Source organism: Hyperoodon ampullatus (genome assembly GCF_949752795.1).
Source record: "Hyperoodon ampullatus genome assembly, chromosome: 3".
Lineage (NCBI taxonomy): Eukaryota > Metazoa > Chordata > Mammalia > Artiodactyla > Ziphiidae > Hyperoodon > Hyperoodon ampullatus.
Genome location: NC_136916.1, coordinates 59,872,030 through 59,890,113, shown reverse-complemented (window position 1 = coordinate 59,890,113; position 18,084 = coordinate 59,872,030). Strand labels below are relative to the sequence as shown.

Here is an 18,084-nt window from a genome sequence, read left to right as displayed (position 1 = left end):
CTTCGCTCCGCAGTGCTCGCTGACATCCAGACTCAGGGCAGAGGGGCCATCCTTGGGCCACTGGAGAATTCCGTGGAAATGAATCGGGACGCTGTCCTGGGCCGGGAGGGGGTGTGGGGTGTCCCGGGGAGAGGCAGTAGGGGCTCACATGTGTGCACGCGGCCGTGGTGTCGGAGGGAGTGTAGACAAACGTAATCAGCCCTTTGGAAACCAGGTTGTCAACAGATGAGGCCCCGGCAGGAAAGACAGGGCCGTGTCGGAGTGGGAGGGGGGCCGGCTGGATGGGCTGGAAGCTGTCCCAGAGGGGTTAGTCTGGAGTCCAATTAGAGGTAGCTTCATTCATATTTCCTTGCCTAGCTGAAGCAATAAAAAATACTTAGTTTTTTGGCTGCCTGCCAGCCAGAGGCGGGCTGGATCGATGCCGCTAAACGCCTGACAGGACTCTCCTCCGGTAGCAGCGAGGGTTTTCAGCCTGACTGCAGGAGAAGAAAGAGCCCGCTGTTCTCTGAGCCGTGGCCCTGGTCGCGGGGAGAAACACGAGCAGCCGCGTGCCCCCCTTTTCTCCCCGCCTGCCCACCCGAGAGCAGAGGGGCTGGGAGCGCTTCTGCTTAGCACGGGGTGGCCACCGTCAGAGGATCTGAAATGAAATGACGGCGATTTTTCTGCCGGCGCTCGCCCCGGCTAATTGAATCACGGCTGTGCGTGTATCGCCGCCGCGCCTGCCTGGCTGCGGGGGAAGGTTGAGCTGCACTTCCATTATAACCTCCATATTTTCTTCAAGGCTTGATAACTCTGCCATTTTAATTTGCTTCAGGCAGAAGCTTGGCAGGGAAGGGCTGCCCAGAAACCGGCTTTGGGGAGGAAATAAAGTTCTGTGGCTGGTTCCCGCACCACTCCCACCCCCACCCCCCCAGAACACCGTCCCCGGCCTCTGGGGAAGTGGGGAGACTTTCCACCTGCCTCTTGATGCCTTTCTCCTCTGAGCAGACATCCCTCTGGGTCCCCACGTGGCCTCGGCACACACCCCTGGGGATGGGGATGAAGTGGACTTTGCCTTCCCTCCGGCTGGATTGTGAGCTCCTGGAGGGCAGGGACTGTGTCTTGTTCCTCCACACCTGGCATCCGGCCCCAGGCCTGATCCAGGGCAGGTGCCCTGAAGAGGGTGCTGAGCGAAGCGGGGACGGTGTCGCGTGGTCTCTTAGGAAGGGGCAAACCTCGGCAGCCCCCTAGACGGGGTTGTGACATTTTTCTCTTGGCACAGAGGTTTGCTGGCAGGTACCCCTGCCCGTAGCTCCTCCCTCCCTGCTCCCAGCCCGGTGCTGGTGGCCACGTGATGCCTGCCATTCCTGGTTACCCGTCACACCACCAGCCAGGGTCCTCCTCCGTGGGCAGCTCTCCCCTTCCAGCACCGCTCCGTCCCCGGGCCCGCTGGCGGGTGCTTCTCCTGCCTCGCCTGTTGGCCCGCCTTCCCTCTTCCCAGGCCTGAAATTCCAAACTCTTCTCGTCCTCACTTGCTTTGTAGTTGAAGGGAGAACTTGTTAAGTCTTTTCCAGGCCTATAAAACTTGGGTTTCCTTCATGTTGCCTGCTGCTGGGGGACCTTGGGCACGTTTCCCATTGTCTTGGGGCCCCTCCTGTCCCGTCATTACAAAGCAGGGGAGTCTACCTGTCCTCTATACCTTTTCCTGTCTTAAGAGGGGAAAGGCTTCATGACATTGCATTTTCTGTTTCTTTATAACTGTGGTGTTTCTCTAAAGTTGTAGGAGGCCATGCTGTAGTTGTAGGGTGTTCGCACGAAATGCCCCATTGCCCACCTCCACTTAGGAGGCCTGTTGGCACCCCGGCGATCCCCGTCCCGATCAGTCTCCCCGCTCCTGTCAGGTTCAGCAGATGAAGTATTGCACTTGGCCCCAGTTTGTCGGCTCAGATGCATCTTTCGAGACCCAGTGCAGATTCAGCTTATCCATTCTTTGAGCAAATATATGTGGCAGGCACAGATGGGCGGTGGAGGACACAGGCGTGACCCCCGCCCTCATGAGGCATACAGTCTCATAGGCCAGAGGCAGATGGCCCGTGCTGGGTTAATTATCTAATAGCAGCCACAAAAGAGAATTGTCGTGCTCCTGGGGTCGCTCCCAGGGGAACCGAGTCTGGGGAGTTGGGAAGGCGTCCCTGGGGAACCTCCGATGGAGCTGAGACCTGCAGGACACACACGACACCTCAGCTGACCTTCTGAGTCACTTAGCTATGTCAGTGTGTGCCTGAAATGTTCATACTCACTCTCCTTGCTTCCAGAATAACTCGGTGTCGCCCTCGGAAAGCCTACGGGCCAGTGAGAAGCACCGGGGCTCCGCAGACTACAGCATGGAAGCCAAGAAGCGGAAAGCGGAGGAGAAGGACAGTTTGAGCCGATACGTACGTCTGAGAGCGCGGCGGGTTCCGCCGGGGTTTGGATTGGGTGGACTGGGCTGGGGGAGACCCCACGGGGCCTGAGTCGTGGGAGAGTCAGGAAGAGGTGGGGGCAGGAGACGCTGCCGCACCAAGGAGGGCAGGTGGCCCGGGCAGGGGAAGCGTCCACAGACCGATGTCCTGTGAGCCTGAGAACCATGGCCAGGAGGCAGTGGACAGGGAAGTCATCCTGGCCTCCGTGAGGCCTGGGGAGAGCTAGGGGCACCTCCCCCGATGGCCCAAAAACCCCGTGCTGCCATCACAGCCCCCTCAGAACCTCCGGTCTGCTCTGGGGGCCATCCCTGGCATCCCCACACTTCGACCCTACAGGTGGTCATGGTGTCTGCTCTGTGCCAGGCTGAGCAGGGCTGAGAGCTGGGGCAGAGGGCAGGGGGCGATGCGGTGTGGGACCCAGTGCCCTTGGGCCCGGCCCTCTGTGTTCAGCCACTTGGCTGTTCTGGGGCTTTGGACACGTTGCACAGCCAAAGCCTCAGCTGCGTTTCTGGGAGACAAGGCTAATCACCCCTCCCACACAGTGATGGGAATGATGGAACGAGACCAGCGCACTCACTTGCAAATGGTGGTGGATATCAGGCCAGCTGGAGAGAGGTGTCTGGCTCCAGAGCGACACGTTAAAGCAGGCTTAGAAATACTATAACTGGGCAGGTGTTGGTGAGGCTGCCTGTGGGCGTGGGAGCAGAGTGACCCTGGGGCTGGGCTCTGGGCTAGCAAACAGCAAGAGAAGAGGTCAGCTTTGGTGGGGCTGAGTGGGGAGAGCGTGGACTTTGGGGTTTGGCCCGGGTTCAGATCCTGGCTGGTGGAAGCAGGGGCGTGGTCTGGGCTCAGTCTGGGGTGGGCGTAGCCTCTCACTGGCTTCCCTCTCCATGCAGGACAGTGACGGGGACAAGAGTGACGATCTGGTGGTGGACGTTTCCAATGAGGTAAGGGCCGGCCCAGGTCGCAGGGCGGCTGCCCCTGTGCAGGGTGGTTGGCGATTGCTCCTGTCCTGGGTGGGAGCTGTCGTGTCTCAGCTGTTGCACCATTACCAGCAGCCCCAGCTGGGTGACGAGGCCTTTGGGGTTGGGGCATCCAGCTGGTCAGGAGGAGGAGGGCAGGGCTTGACTGCCTGGTGGCTGGGCATTCGTGCACACTGCTGGGTTCCTAGGATGGGTCTCCAGAGAGAGACCCCTGAAGATCCAGGGGAGGGCTGGCTCCCGGTCCCCATGGTCCTCCAGGTCAGCTCTGTTCTCCCCACCACCCCTGGAATCTTGGGGTTGCGAGCCCCCTGGGTCAGGCTTAGCAAGGGAGGGGGAGCTGGAAAGGATCTACCCAGGGCCGAGGCCCAGCTGCCCAGCTTGGAGTCCTGAACTTGTATTTGATCTTGGGCAGGTCACCTCCACCCACCCAGGCCTCAGTCTTCCCCCATCTGTGGGATGAAGGGGTCAGACTAGGTCATTAAAAACTCATTGTCCCCACTTGGGACCAGGCTCTTTTCCCATGCCCCGTGCCCACTGCCTTCCCGTCCCCAGAGCGGAGAAGACTCCAGGCTCGTCACTGCTCAGCACATCCCCACATCACTTGTGTTTTTAGGACCCAGCGACGCCCCGGGTCAGCCCGGCACACTCCCCTCCTGAAAACGGGCTGGACAAGGCCCGTGGCCTGAAGAAGGACGCTCCCACCAGCCCCGCCTCGGTGGCCTCCTCCAGCAGCACGCCCTCCTCCAAGACCAAAGACCTTGGTCATGTATGTGGGGTCTGCCCCTGGTGCCGCAGAGGCTGGGAGAGGGTGGGGAACGTGGGGGCAGAGGGAAAAGGTTCTGGAAAAGGGTCTGGATCTGGAGTGGTGCTAAGTGGGAGGCAGAGGGCTGGAGTAGAAAGCACACGGATTGGGGCTTGGCCTGGGTTCAAATCCTGGCTTTACCACTTACAGGCTGAGCCCTGTGCTTATTATTAGTTAACGTTTCTAAGCCTTGGTTGCTGCATCTATTAAATGGGAACAATTACCACAGTCCCTGCCAAACAAGATCGGGCAAGAATTGAGGAGCTGTGGGGCAGAAGATTCAGAGCTGGGTCCAGCACTGGGCTTCATGTGGTGCCCAGCTCTTGGGAGAAAGGAATCTTCATGGCTTCCCTTGGTCTCTGCATCTACCCTCTTCAGAATGACAAATCCTCCACCCCTGGGCTCAAGTCCAACACACCAACCCCAAGGAACGATGCCCCAACTCCGGGCACCAGCACGACCCCGGGACTCCGGTCGATGCCGGGCAAACCTCCAGGCATGGACCCGATAGGTATAATGGGTAGGCACGATGGGGCTGGGCTGACCATGTTTGAGGGGAGGGGGTCTGCCCCAGGCCAGGGCTAGAGCCTCACAGATGGGGGCCAGGGAGGGGGGTCAGAGTCAGGGCTCTCCCAGGGCCCGTCTCTGGGGGACTTGGTCAGGTTTGAGAAGGAGGTGAGTGCCTGGTGCTTCAACACCGATGTCAAGGATTATTGGAGCCATCGTGCACTGGGTGTGTGGAAGGAGCTTCAGACAGGTCAGGACACCAATGATCTGTCTGCCTGTGCTGTTAGTTCTGTGAGGCTCTGAACAGCTCCCTCCTCTGGGCCTCCGAGTCCTGCTCTATAGAAAGCGGTGGTCACATCTCTCAGCTCGAACCTTCTTAGGCTGTGAAGATGGGGTTCTCTGGTAGGTGGGTTCAGTCCAGGAGGACTGCCTGGAGTAGGCAGCTTTAGAACACAGGAAGGATTGCTGCTGGGTGGGGAGGCAGCCTGGTGGCCTGAGCTTTGCCCTTGATGGAGGCGTGGGGCCCACTGCCCTTGGTGGCCTCTCCCAGCTGACGCCCGCCTCGTTGCAGCCTCGGCCCTGCGCACGCCCATCTCCATCACCAGCTCCTACGCTGCACCCTTTGCCATGATGAGCCACCATGAGATGAACGGCTCCCTCACCAGCCCCAGCGCCTATGCCGGCCTCCACAACATCCCACCCCAGATGAGCGCGGCTGCCGCTGCCGCTGCTGCCGCCTATGGCCGATCGCCAATGGTGAGCTTTGGAGCTGTACGTAGACCTTTTGGCTCCTTTTTTGGGGGGACTGGGTAAGGAGCGGGGGAGTTGGAGGGGGTGAGGGTGGCCCTTCCTGCACACCAAAGGGGACCTTCTGGGCCCAGTGACCAGGCAGCTAGCTGCCTTTGGGGCAGAGTGTTTATTAGGAGTAAGAGTGGAACACACTTGGGGGTCAGCAGACCTGGGTCCCACCCCGCCTGCCCGTCAGTCGCCATGTGACCTCACACAACACAGCCTCCCTGGGCTGCCCCTTTCCATCTGGGAAGCGGGGCTGACACCTCTCTTTCTGGGCTCTGTGGGGGTGGGAATCCCACGGTGAGTCGGGCGATTTCCACGAGGCAGGGACTTGGCAAATGGGGCAGCCCGTTATACCAAGATTTGTCTGCCGTTTACTGAGAGCAGTTCAGACTGGAGAGGTGGGTCCTCTGCCAGGAGACTGTTTCTCTCTTGATCTCCTGAACCCAGGTTGGCCTCCTCTCCACATGACAAGCCCACTGGGACACCAGGGGAGGGAACAAAGTGAGGAGGGGCCCGCTCGGCCTTGCAGAGCAGGGAGAATGAGCTGCGGGTGGGAGTGGAAGATAACTGGTTCAGGGTTCGGGGTCTGGACCATCATCCTGTTCCTGCCATTGTCCTGGACAAGGCACTTGGCCCTCCTGGGCCCGTGGTCTCTCTGGAACAAGGGGCTGTGCTCTGCCCAGCTGTCTCGGGTTCTGAAGAGGCAGCGCCGTGCGGGTGGGACAGGAGGTGGTGAAAGAGGAAGCCGTTGCGGGGGGGATGTATAGTGGGGGGACATATGGCGGCACCCCTCACTAAGGGCTGGCCTGGCCTTGCCTTACAGGTTGGGTTTGACCCTCACCCCCCAATGCGGGCCACGGGCCTGCCCTCCAGCCTTGCCTCCATTCCTGGTGGAAAACCGTAAGCTTTGGCTATTTTTTGCTTCTTGGGGAGGGCAGGGGAGAGCACACCACCCACCCACCCATCCCCTGCCCTGGTGGACCTCCCCTGAGGAAAGGTGTCTGCCCCTCTCGGGGTACCCATAGGCCAGGTTGCAGCCCCAGCAAAGCTGCCTGGCCATGCCGCACTCCTGAACGGCCCCCAGGCTCCCTCTGAAAGGGGAACGAGACAGGGCTGGGGTGGAGGATGTGGTCCCTGGGCTCTGAGAGGGAAGGAACACTTCGGACACTGCAGTCTCCCAACCAAATGCCGTGGAGCTGCCCTGGCCTTGGGGGGCTCCTGTGGGTTCTGCCCACAGCTGGCACCTAAAACAGCAGGCCAACCACACAGGCTCACCCCTGGCTCTGATGTGCACCCTGTGACTCATTTGGAGGGTCGCAAACAGGTTTTTCTCCCTAATGCCACTGGCTCCTAGAGGAGGGGTGGCGTTCAAGCTGGGTCCTTTCTGGAGTCAGCGTGTTCAGGATTCTGTAGATGGCGGGGAAGGGTGTCCCACGGCCAGTTTGGGGTCAGCAGCCTGGTTTGGAGCAAGGATCTGTAAGTGGGGGCAGAAGCCAAGGTCAGACTCTGCAGCAGTTTCCGGCCCGGTGGAGCCAGGCCGAGGAGGTTAGGGTTACCAGTTGCCCTCAGATCTGGGGAGAGGGGACAGCTGGAGGCAGGGAGGCCAGGCAGGGGCGGGTGTCAGTCAAACTGGGCAGGAGCTGTGCAAACTGTTAGAGGATTGGAGATGGCAGAAGTGTGGTTCTCCCCTCCCAGAGCCTACTCTTTCCACGTGAGTGCTGATGGGCAGATGCAGCCCGTGCCCTTCCCCCACGATGCCCTGGCAGGCCCTGGCATCCCCAGGCACGCCCGGCAGATCAACACACTCAGCCACGGGGAGGTGGTGTGTGCGGTGACGATCAGCAACCCCACGCGGCACGTCTACACAGGTGGCAAGGGCTGTGTGAAGATATGGGACATCAGCCAGCCGGGCAGCAAGAGCCCCATCTCCCAGCTGGACTGCCTGGTGAGGATCCCAGGGCTGCGGGCATCCCTTCCACCTGGTCTAGGAGAGTGGGGCAGCCAGGGGGAGAGCCCCATCCCCCCGGCCAGGTGCAGCCCTGTATTGGCTGGGCGACTTTGGGCAAGCTGGCAAACCTCCCTGAGCCCCACTTTCATCGTCTGTAAGGGGAGGTGATGCTGACCTCCAGGGGTTTGTGAAGAAGTGAGTGAAAGTTTGAAAGGGGGGTGAACGAGGAGTGATTGAGGAGTGGGGTCGGACTGGCAGCTGCCTTCAGTAAGGGCAGGAGGTGGGCAGAAGCGGCCAGGGCGCTCAGTGTTGTGGACCCTCCTGGTCCCCAGGAGGGGAGGTGGGTGGGGCTGAACACTGCCCCTTCCCCCTCCAGAACAGGGATAACTACATCCGCTCCTGCAAGCTGCTCCCCGACGGGCGCACGCTCATCGTGGGCGGCGAGGCCAGCACGCTCACCATTTGGGACCTGGCTTCACCCACGCCCCGCATCAAGGCCGAACTGACATCCTCGGCTCCGGCCTGCTACGCCCTGGCTATCAGCCCCGACGCCAAAGTCTGCTTCTCCTGCTGTAGCGACGGGAACATTGCCGTGTGGGACCTGCACAACCAGACCCTGGTCAGGTTAGGCACGGGATGGGGCAGGGGTCCTTGTCCTCGGGAAGGCCTCGCTGGCCGTGCCTGGTATCTTTGCTGCGACTGGCCTGTCTGAGGTGCTGTGGGCCGGCCAGAACAGCACGGGCGAGGGCGCCCAGGTGAGGAAACAGCTTGTGCCAGATGCCCGGCGTGGGTAGAGGATGGAGGGCTCCTTGGCCCAGGAGCGTGCACAAGGCTCTGGGGAGAAGGGGAGCTGGAGCAGGCCTGGGAGTGTGGGACTCAGATGAGTGGAGACACACAGAGAGGGCAGGAGGAGAGGCGTTGAGACCAGAGTGGAGGAGCAAGTACCTCTTGGTGGTTAAGTGTGGGGCCTCAGGAGCAAAGCTGCAGGGTTTCAATCTTGCGTCTGTGTGACCTTGTGCAAGTCACTTAACCTCCGTGCCTCGGTTTCCCCTGCATGCAACGGGCGGAGTGAAGCCCCTTCCTTAGAGTCGGACCCCAGCGCCGGGCCCAGCATTGGCCCTCAGTGCAGTGTGGCTGTCTGCGTTAGTCATAGCACCCTGCAGCTGGTTTATGGCCTCAGCCACGTGGTTCATGCGGGGTGACAAGGATGGATCAAGCATGCAATTTGAGGAGGCATGGGGTGTCGGGCTAAGGGGGGGTTCCCCTGTTACGTATGCTCTCCCAGAACTGCCCCTGCCCAAGACCCTTGAGCAGAATAGGAGAGGGGCCCAGGCCTGGCTCTGCTGCAAGCTCCCCAGGGGACGATGGACCTCAGTTTCCTGTTCTGCTCGGGCAGAGCTGGCCTGCCCCCTGGGATGGCTGTCCGCTTGTCATCGGTTCTTCCCTGGAGTTCACCCCCATCCCTGCCTGGCCTTCCTAGGCAGTTCCAGGGCCACACGGATGGGGCCAGCTGCATAGACATCTCCCACGACGGCACCAAGCTGTGGACCGGAGGCCTGGACAACACCGTGCGCTCCTGGGACCTGCGGGAGGGCCGGCAGCTGCAGCAGCACGACTTCACCTCCCAGGTGTGCCCCCGAGACCCCCCCCTTCCCTCCATTGGAGCAGCGTGGGGCCTTCCCTCCCCAGGTCCCAGTGGCTGAGTCAGGGGACAAAGGGGCCCTCACACCTCGTCGTTGCAAATGGACCTGAGACCAACCTGAGCCATCTGGGAAGGCTTCCTGGAGGAAGTGGCAATGAAACAGAATCGACAAGGCTTTGGAGTTGGGCACACTTGACCCAACGGCTTGGATTTGATTCCCAGCTCCTCTACCGTTGAGCACTTTGGCCTTGGTTTTCTTACGTGGGATGGGAATAGTCATAGCTACCTCATGGGTGTGGTGGGAGCACCTGAAACGGTCCCTCTAAAAGCCTTAGCTGTAAGCCTGGCTCATAGACAGCATTCTATAAGTGCCAGGTATTACTGTTTTTTGTTGTCATTTTATTACTTGTTTTAATATTTTCATCTTGCTATTCAATACGTTAGTGTTTTATTTACTCATATGTTTCTTAAGGAAAGGCAGAAGTCACTGAGGCAGAGAGGATAACTGTGAAAGTGAAATCTCTGCGCCACCTCTGCGTTTGCTCTGCCACTTACTTTCTAGAGTCAGCAACCTCTCTGGGCCTCAACTTCGTCACCTATCAAATGGGGATGAAACATGAGATCCCATTCCCCTGGGTTATCGGGCTTGGCTTTGCAAATGGCAGGTGGGGAGGTGCTGGGGGAAGGAGTGGTGGGACGCTGAGTCTTCAGGGTCCCAGAGCAGGGCCTTTGAGGAACCCGCACCCCTGTGGCTCTGGAGGATGCTGATCTCCTTATGCCCCTCCCCCGCAGATCTTCTCGCTGGGTTACTGCCCCACCGGGGAGTGGCTGGCCGTGGGCATGGAGAGCAGCAACGTGGAGGTGCTGCACCACACCAAGCCCGACAAGTACCAGCTGCACCTGCACGAGAGCTGCGTGCTGTCCCTCAAATTCGCCTACTGCGGTGAGCCTGGGGGAGTGGGAGCCCCGGGAGGCCTGGCCTGCCCTCTGTGCATAGATGCGGCCCAAAGCTTAGAGAAGGGCCAGAGCCCCAAAGTGAGCATGGTCCCAGAACCAGGCCCCCTGACCCTGACCAGTACACCCCCCCCCCCATCTGGCATCCCCCCCTGCATCCTCGGATGCAGATACTGCCACAGGGTACCAAGCACTTGTGAGACCAGGCCAGAGCCAGACCTTGCTGGCTTGGGGCAAAGGAACAGTACTCACAGCCCTGCCAGCAGTGCTTCCAGGTGATGGTTCAGACCCCAGGCTTTGGTGGCCATAATTCTGGATTGGAATATCTGCCGGCCCACTTTTTAATATATATATATATATTTATTTATTTTACTTTTTAAAAAATTTAGTTATTTCTTTTTGGCTGCATTGGGTCTTCGTTGCTGCACGCAGGCTTTCTCTAGTTGCAGCGAGTGGGGGCTACTTTTTGTTGCGGTGGGCGGGCTTCTCACTGCGGTGGCTTCTCTTGTTGGGGAGCATGGGCTCTAGGCACACGGGCTTCAGTAGTTGTGGCACGCGGACTCAGTAGTTGTGGCTGTGCAGCTCTGATGCGTCCCGTCCTCTCTAAACCCCGACGGGTCTTTCTGTGGACCAGGAATTGCAGGCTCCGCACGTGGCTTTGGGAACCCTGGGGCATTAACGCAGGCGGAGCCCTGGCAGCGCACCTGCAGCGATCCCCGCCTTCAGCTGGGTCTTTAGCCACTCAGAGCTTTGTCATTCCTAGTACTTCTTGCTGTCTTCCAGTAGTAGAATCGAGATGGATCAGTCGACCTCAGTGGCTTTAAAAAGAATCTTTTGAGCAGTGTAATCCCTGTGATTAACTGCAGATCCTCCCTTTCTCTGTCCCAGCCTGCCCACCCCTCCCCTTGATTGCAGAGGAAGGCATTCTCTCGGTGTTGATGTTTGTGTTACTGTGTCTCGGTTACAAAATGTCTCTCACAAGTGAAGAGTTGGCCCAGCACTGGTTAGCGGTTCACACTGTGTTTCCATGGCAGCCGGCCATGTATGGGGCGGGTCTCACTTTAGAGGGCAGCAGCCCACAACCTGATGTTTCCTTTGCCTCCCGCCTGCAGGCAAGTGGTTTGTGAGCACTGGGAAAGATAACCTTCTCAACGCCTGGAGGACACCATATGGAGCCAGCATATTCCAGGTACCACCCGCCATCTGAGCACCCCTCCTGATTCTGCCCAGAGTCAGGGCCCGTCCGCGGCGATGGGGGCAGGGGTGGGGGAGGTAAAGCAGAACTTGCCCCGGCCTCTTCCAGCCCCTATCTGCCAGGGGTCCAGGATGGGTTCTCCAGAGGCAAGGGCTTGGACTTGGGCACATCAGTGGGCTGTACACTCTGCTGCTAATGGCATCTGACCCCTCAGGGTGAGGGCTTTTAAGCAGGGGCTCTTTTAGGATTTCTAGAGCAAGGAGAAGTGAAAACATGCTCTTGGCTTTGGCCTGCACGCTGAGCCCTCGCAGGAGGTGTGCTGGGCATTTGAGCAAACTGGGCAGTTTTTTTTCTGAGCAGTGTTGTCTGATACTCAAGTAAGTTCGTATTTCATCTCAACACTTCCAAGTAGGGAGAGGGGTGGGGCAAGAGAAAGATCCAGAAGAAAATGGGAGAGAAGGAAGAGGCTTTCTGTGAGTTTTCAAGACCTGCGGCCTGATGCTGCACCCCCTCACTTGGTCACTCACACGCTCCCACACACACACACACACACACACACACACACACATACAGAGACATGCCACACACACACACACACACACACACAGTCACACTTTTGCTCTCAGAGCCAACAAGCCACTTTCTGGATTCAGGCTAGAAGTCTGGCATCTAGTGTGTCACACACGTAACTTTCAAGTCTCCAGTTGTACTGCATGCTTCAAAACTCAGGTGCAAATCCTGTTTCTTAGCTCACCAGGCTGAGGGTCTGGCCTGTTGACACCTGCACCCAGCTCAGAAAAGCTTCTTCCTGTTTGTAAACTCAGGATCAAAGCTCACGAGGTTCAAGTGTCCTGTTTTGCTCCTCAGAGGCTGTAAAGATCATGTTGGGCCCTGTTAACGAGCTTTTCCTTGTGGGGAAGCAGGTGGAAGGGGCCCCTCTAACGGGAAGCGCTGTGTTTGAAGGCCTTGCAGTGTGGGCTCCAGGGCGGGCAGAGGGCGGTTGAATTCAGAGAGCACTGAAAGGGCGTCCAGTACCCACAAAGTGAATTTCTATCCTTTCTCTCGCCGCCCTCTCTTGCCTTTCCTTCTCCAGTCTAAGGAATCCTCATCTGTCTTGAGTTGTGACATTTCGGCGGATGACAAATATATTGTAACAGGCTCTGGTGACAAGAAGGCCACGGTTTATGAGGTCATCTACTAAACAAGGACTGTAACAGGGCTGTCGAACTCTGGGAGAAACAGACTCAGCTGTGCCAGGGAGACCCCGGCGAGGGGCTCCGTGGACGTGGAGGATGGGCGGCGAGTGGGCCAGCGCTGTGCTCCGGCGGCTGAGAAGGTGCCCCCGTCACAGTCGGGACTCCCGGGCGTGGATTGATGGGACGGACTCACGGACTCTGATGGATTTCTCCTCTCCTCCCCTTAACGATCCTGGCAGATGTTACACATAGATTTATTCGGGGGCTCGTGGCTCCGGCTCCCCACAGACGCCCTCATGAATCTTTCCTTCCCCTTTTGTTTTTGATGTGTTCCCCTGCCCTGGCTCGGGGACACTGGAGCGTGGCCCACATGTTTGTGCCAGGGGAGGGGGGGCGGTTCACGTCCCTGACTGTGCAGCGCACAAGGTTTGTGAAAAGTGTAAATAACAGACTCCTATCTCGGACTGGTCAGCTGCGGGGAGGAGGGCCCTTCCCACCGGCAACGCCAGCCGTGTATTTCGCCTGCTGTATTTGTAATCCACTCGTGGTGGTGGCTTTTTTCTTTTTTTTTTTTAAAAAAAAAAAAAAAAAAAACACAAAAGATCCCATCGGGAAGGGAAGGCAGGGAGCCTTCTGCAGAATGGAGAGGGAGTAAAAGGGGGAGAAAACTCCTGGGGTGGAGGAGAGGCACTAAGGCTGGCCACCAGGTTGGCTGTCAGGTATCCCCCTGGACAAGTGTATCTCCACGTGGACCTGGGAATCGTTTGGGGCGTGTCAGGACCAAGCTCCAGACAGACTGACGGACTGACAGAGCTTGAGATGGGTGCCAGCCCGGGCTGACGGCAGCAGAAATGGTGGGTTTTTCTGTAGTCTCCTGAGCTCCATGCTCCCCTTTCAGGTGTCTGACCCCCTGTCTCTCTCTCTCTCTCCCTTTCTCTCTCCCTCCCTCCCTCCCACCCCGACCTCCATCTCTCTTTGGTGCACATTTGGTTATCGTGATGAGAAATGGAAGTTCAAAGCCACTCTGTCTCCGGCCCTTCTTAATCTTCGGACACAACCTAAAAAGGACACAAAGTTAGAGGAAAGCATAGCAACTCAGCTCAGGGAGCTACCAGAGAAAAAATAGCAACTGATGTGGGTGCTTTTTTTTTTTTTTAATTTGAATAAAAGGAATTAGAAGTGATGTCCTTTTCATAAAATGCCTTCTCTCCCCTTTCCTGCCTCTGACCTCCTCCTCTCTCCTTAGAGGGAAAGTGTGTATTTAACCTGCAGAGCTGTGAGTCTGAGGTTTATCTCCCCCCTGCCTGGGGAGAGGGGACTTGGGATGGGCTGGGGGCACACTGGGCTGACTTCTTGTAGCTTCCCATCTCTTTTAGGAGCCCAGACAGCTTACAGGTAGAATATCATCTCCTGCAGGTGCCACTTTTTGGTACCAAAATGTTCTGAGGTATTAGGATTTTGGTGGGTTTTTGGTCTTTCGGTTTTTTGTTTTTTTTTTTTTCCTTTTGGTCTTATTTTTTCTTCTAAGGAAAAGCTAAAGGCCGTCGTGAGTCCTGGTGGTGGGCTCTCCATGGATGTAGCATATGGAAGATAATTTTTATACTGCATTTTTATGGATTATTTTATAATGTGTGATTCTGTCTGGTGAGAAGGAAGGAGGGGCTCTGGTGAACCACGCCCCTACCCCCCCCAACCCCCCCTCTTGTTTCTGGGTGAGCCCCTCCCCCGACCTGGCATGGGAGGCTGCAGAGACGGGTTGGGGAGGCATATCCAGAGTCTGTCTGTCTCTCTCTTTCTCTCTCCCTCTCTCCCTCCTCTCTCTCTGGGTCTCAGATGCTCAGCTGCCACCTCTTGTTAAGGCTCTCCCCACAAGGGAGGGCGAGGGTGGAAGACAAGTTGATTCCTGAAGAAAAGAGAAAATGAAAAGTCATTGTAATGAGCTGTTTTTATATTTTTAAAAGTTACTATTTAAAGGTTGGTTTGATTGTTGCGTTTTAATTGCCTCCCCCCCACCACAAGAAGAGAGTGGGGCGCTGTCACCCCCATGTCCTGGATCCTGGGCAGCTTCCTTTGTCATCCATAAACGTGAGCTCTTCTCTCTTCAAAGCACTGCCATGCTGCCCCCGCCCCTAAAAAGTGATCTCACAGGACAGTTAAGGGGAGTGCTTAACTTCCCCTGAGGGGAAGCCCACAGGTAACACCAAAGTCCTATACAGCTGTCACTGCAAAACTTCTTGGGAAAAAAATGAAGTGTGATGAACTTCCAGCGGAATTGCAAAGTGTCTGTGACGTCACATCAGGACCCTGAAAACCTCCACCGTCTTTTTTAAGCTTAAATTCAGATGTTGTGGGCTGACCCCGCTCTCTCATTCACTAAGGGTGCGTTTCTGAAGGAGGAGGGATTTATTTACAGAAGGGGCAGGATAGGAAATGCAGGGCAGTGCCCTCAGGGAGGCAGGGCTGGCCTGGGATGGTTCCCAGGCTCTTGGCTGTCATGCAGCCATGGGCAAAATCTCTCTAGAACCAGGGACTAACATGGTTTCCAACTCCGTGTTTTGTCAGTCATTGTAAATCAGCACAAACAATTGCCTACTGTTACTTTATACAAGAAAGGGAGTTGAACATTTGAAAAAAGGAGTGACGATCAGGATAAAGCAGTCTATTCTAAGCCTAGAAAGGACAGCTGGACTGCACACACACGGGTCATATATCTGGAGCCGGTTGTCCTCTCAGGCTTCCAGTGGAGAAGCTTCCAGCAGGTAGCAAGAATGCCCATCTGGGGCTACAGTTTGGCTGACAGCTCTGTCTTGTACTGGTTGCACAAACTTGAGTAAAAGCATCACCCCTTTGAACCACACTTTCCTTGTTTGTCCGGGTCTGATCGTCACAGCGGAGGGCCAGAGGGGCCAGAGGGCAGGCCCTGGCCAGAAAATTCTGTGTTTGCCCGGTGGGTTGCCCATCGGTGCCGAGATAGGGTTGGAGTTGAGGCTTGCATGCCCCAGCAGGTAGAAGAGGAAAACGTCTCTCATAATGCTCACCTCCAGTCTTGTGCTGCTGGGAGTGAAGGCCAATGTCAGGTCCATTTCTGAGAAGGGGAGGCGACCTACCTCAGAAAGGCTGTTCTACCAAGATTTCCTGGGCACAGTCGAGGATGGAGACATGTCCAAGTTGCAGGCCGAGCGCTAGAAGCTCACAGTCGAGGGTGGGGAGAGACATTTGACCTGTGAACGTGCGGCTGGGGACACATCCCTGGGCACCGGCTGCTGGTGCCTTGACCCCTTCCCGTCATCACAGCCACTGTCCTGAAAGGAGCTCACCAAGCCTCTCCACGCTGAGCCTCACACTGCGCCTGCTTCCTCCCTTCCTCTCTCCCCCACCCACCGCTGCCCTCCCATTCCCACACTTCCCACCGCGCAGAACCTCAACTCCCCCTCCTCCTGAAGCCAAAGCTGCGTCTTACTGCTCTGCAGGTGATTCCTTTGCACTCTGAGGTTTGTGAGGCCTCTTGGAGTCTTTGGGGAGAGACCCAAGTATTGTAAACAATCTGACTTCCATCCTTAATCCCCCGAGCTTGCCCATACCTCCTCCTCCACAGGATGGTAGAAAGCCTTGATAGCATTTTTTTAGCCCTTTTCAAAGTCACCTCCTAACTATTGCTGCAAAAATCCAGGCTCATACTAATTGCAGCATTTCACACACCTGTTTGCACAGCTAGACTAGTTTCCCTGGAGGGCAGCACCCAGGACTTCATAGGCTCAGGGCAGTACTAGTGAATAAAGGATGAGCTTTCACTGGCTTGAGATTATCCCATTTCTCAGGGCAAGTGGGCTGTCCCAGTGCTCACCACTGAAGCCCAGAGAAGGGACTGGTTTCTGCAGTCCTTCAGTTCTGTTGTGCTGCCTTTGCTCAAAACAAGGAGATCTGTTTGAAACACATGGAGAGGGCGTGGTCGTCAGAAGCCAGCTTTCACGGTTTTTGGTCACATCAGATTACGTACAAGGGTCCAGGCCAGACCAAGCTGGGGCAGTGACTATCCTAAGACCAGGTCACCCTCAGGCCTCTCTCTGAGTCACTGCCATCCCTGTTCCCTACCCCTAGCCAGCCCAGACCCCAGCAGGGGCAGTGACTGTCCTAACTTACAGGGTCTACGGGAAGGAACAGATACAGAGATCTGGATGCTGGAGCTGTAAGTGTTACTGGCAAGACCCTTAAATGTTATGAACTGCCCACGGGCTCTCCCGCGATGCTGGAGTGTAAATTTTTTTTCGAGAACACAGTGTTTGAGAATGAGCTATTTTTAACATAAAGTATAACAAACAAACCTGATGAACCTTTTTTTATTTACATGGTTATGCATCATTTGATTTTTTTATGACAACAATAGAAAATAAAATGTACTCTATAAAATGTACCGTACTCTATAAAATGTACCGTACTCATGAAGTATTTTTAAATGTTACACCAAAATTGGACCTTTTGTATTTGAAGAGACATCTATCCTGAGACCTTGGTTTGATAGATAGGACAGTTAAGGCCCAGAAAGGGTAAGTAACCCACCATGAGACACAGCCTAAGCTGAGATTGTGACTCATACCTCCCCCTCCCCTAAACTCAGTAACCCACCCTTAGTGAAGGAGCTGCCTGGTGGGCAGGACTGAATGATACTGTTTAGAGGATTAGTATCCAGGGGATGAGGCTCCTGCCTCTTCTTCAAGAGGACTGGTGAGGAAATTCCTCATGGAAGGGAGATGGCCCACAGTAGTCATGGAAGTCAAGTCATCCTGCCTTGAGAACATTCTAGAACTCACCCACCCATCTTGCCCATGCTTCCATCCATCCATCCATCACCCACCCACTCACTCATCTACTCATTTCTTCAGCCATCCATCTATCCACCCATCCATCCAACCAACATTTCTATAGTGAGAACCTAACGTGTGCCAGGCACGGTCCTGGGTGCTGGGATGCAAAGATCAGTAAGACACAATGCCTGCCCTCCCCACAGAGCTCTCAGCCAGCTGGGAGAAACAGTCACATAAACTGACAACTGCCACTCCATGAGATATGTGAAGGCACAAACCAGAAGATGCCACTTCACATAGCTGAGACATTACCCAGGGCGTGGAGTCAGAGCAAGGGGTTCTTGGAAGGAGTGAGCTGAACTGAGGCTTGAAGAATGCAGAGGTACCATGCCCAAGGGAGGTGGGGAGGAGAGTGTTCCGGACAGAAGGAACAGCATGTGCTAAGGCCTGGGGTAAGAGGGCATATCCTTCCCCATGCCCCTCCCCCACCCCACCTAGTTCTCCCCTCTGCCTTGTTCTAGCTCCAGTCCAGCTTGTTAAAAGTCCCAGTTCCTGCTGCCTCTCCCTGGCCAGTCTCCTCCCACACAGAAGCCAGGCTCAGATTCAGGTCAAGCAGGCTGGTGAAACTCAGGAGGAGGGAGCTGCAGAGGCCAGAGTTCCGGCCTGAGCCAGGAGGGGCAGGGGGACGAGGAGGAAATAAAGGGGGTGAGCTGCAGTTCAAGACTGCCCGTGAGGGGTCCCAGGCTCTAGGTCCCCACCTCATTTAACATCCAAAGACTTGGGGTTCTGTGCACTGGATCACTGGACGTGATCTGGGTC

The 18,084-nt window shown here is 56.6% G+C and overlaps 1 protein-coding gene across 6 annotated transcripts in view; it reads left to right on the top strand.

The window, feature by feature from the left end:
- The window catches only part of TLE3 (TLE family member 3, transcriptional corepressor), a gene marked incomplete at its 5' end in the record, with an annotated part of 47,737 nt that extends 33,297 nt beyond the window's left edge, over nt 1-14,440 (top strand). For 2 of the 6 annotated variants that reach the window (XM_079698995.1, XM_079698994.1), the window contains 12 exons: nt 2,295-2,414; nt 3,338-3,388; nt 4,038-4,190; nt 4,605-4,746; nt 5,305-5,504; nt 6,352-6,428; nt 7,224-7,473; nt 7,853-8,100; nt 8,957-9,104; nt 9,911-10,061; nt 11,185-11,261; nt 12,361-14,440. In XM_079698995.1, the coding sequence (XP_079555121.1) occupies nt 2,295-2,414; nt 3,338-3,388; nt 4,038-4,190; nt 4,605-4,746; nt 5,305-5,504; nt 6,352-6,428; nt 7,224-7,473; nt 7,853-8,100; nt 8,957-9,104; nt 9,911-10,061; nt 11,185-11,261; nt 12,361-12,468 (1,725 nt within the window). In that variant the 3' untranslated portion in view covers nt 12,469-14,440. The remainder of the gene's footprint in view (nt 1-2,294; nt 2,415-3,337; nt 3,389-4,037; nt 4,191-4,604; nt 4,747-5,304; nt 5,505-6,351; nt 6,429-7,223; nt 7,474-7,852; nt 8,101-8,956; nt 9,105-9,910; nt 10,062-11,184; nt 11,262-12,360) is intronic. The other 4 variants (XM_079698998.1, XM_079698996.1, XM_079698993.1 and 1 more) reach the window with 4 other exon arrangements.
- Between the last annotated feature and the right edge of the window lie 3,644 nt (nt 14,441-18,084).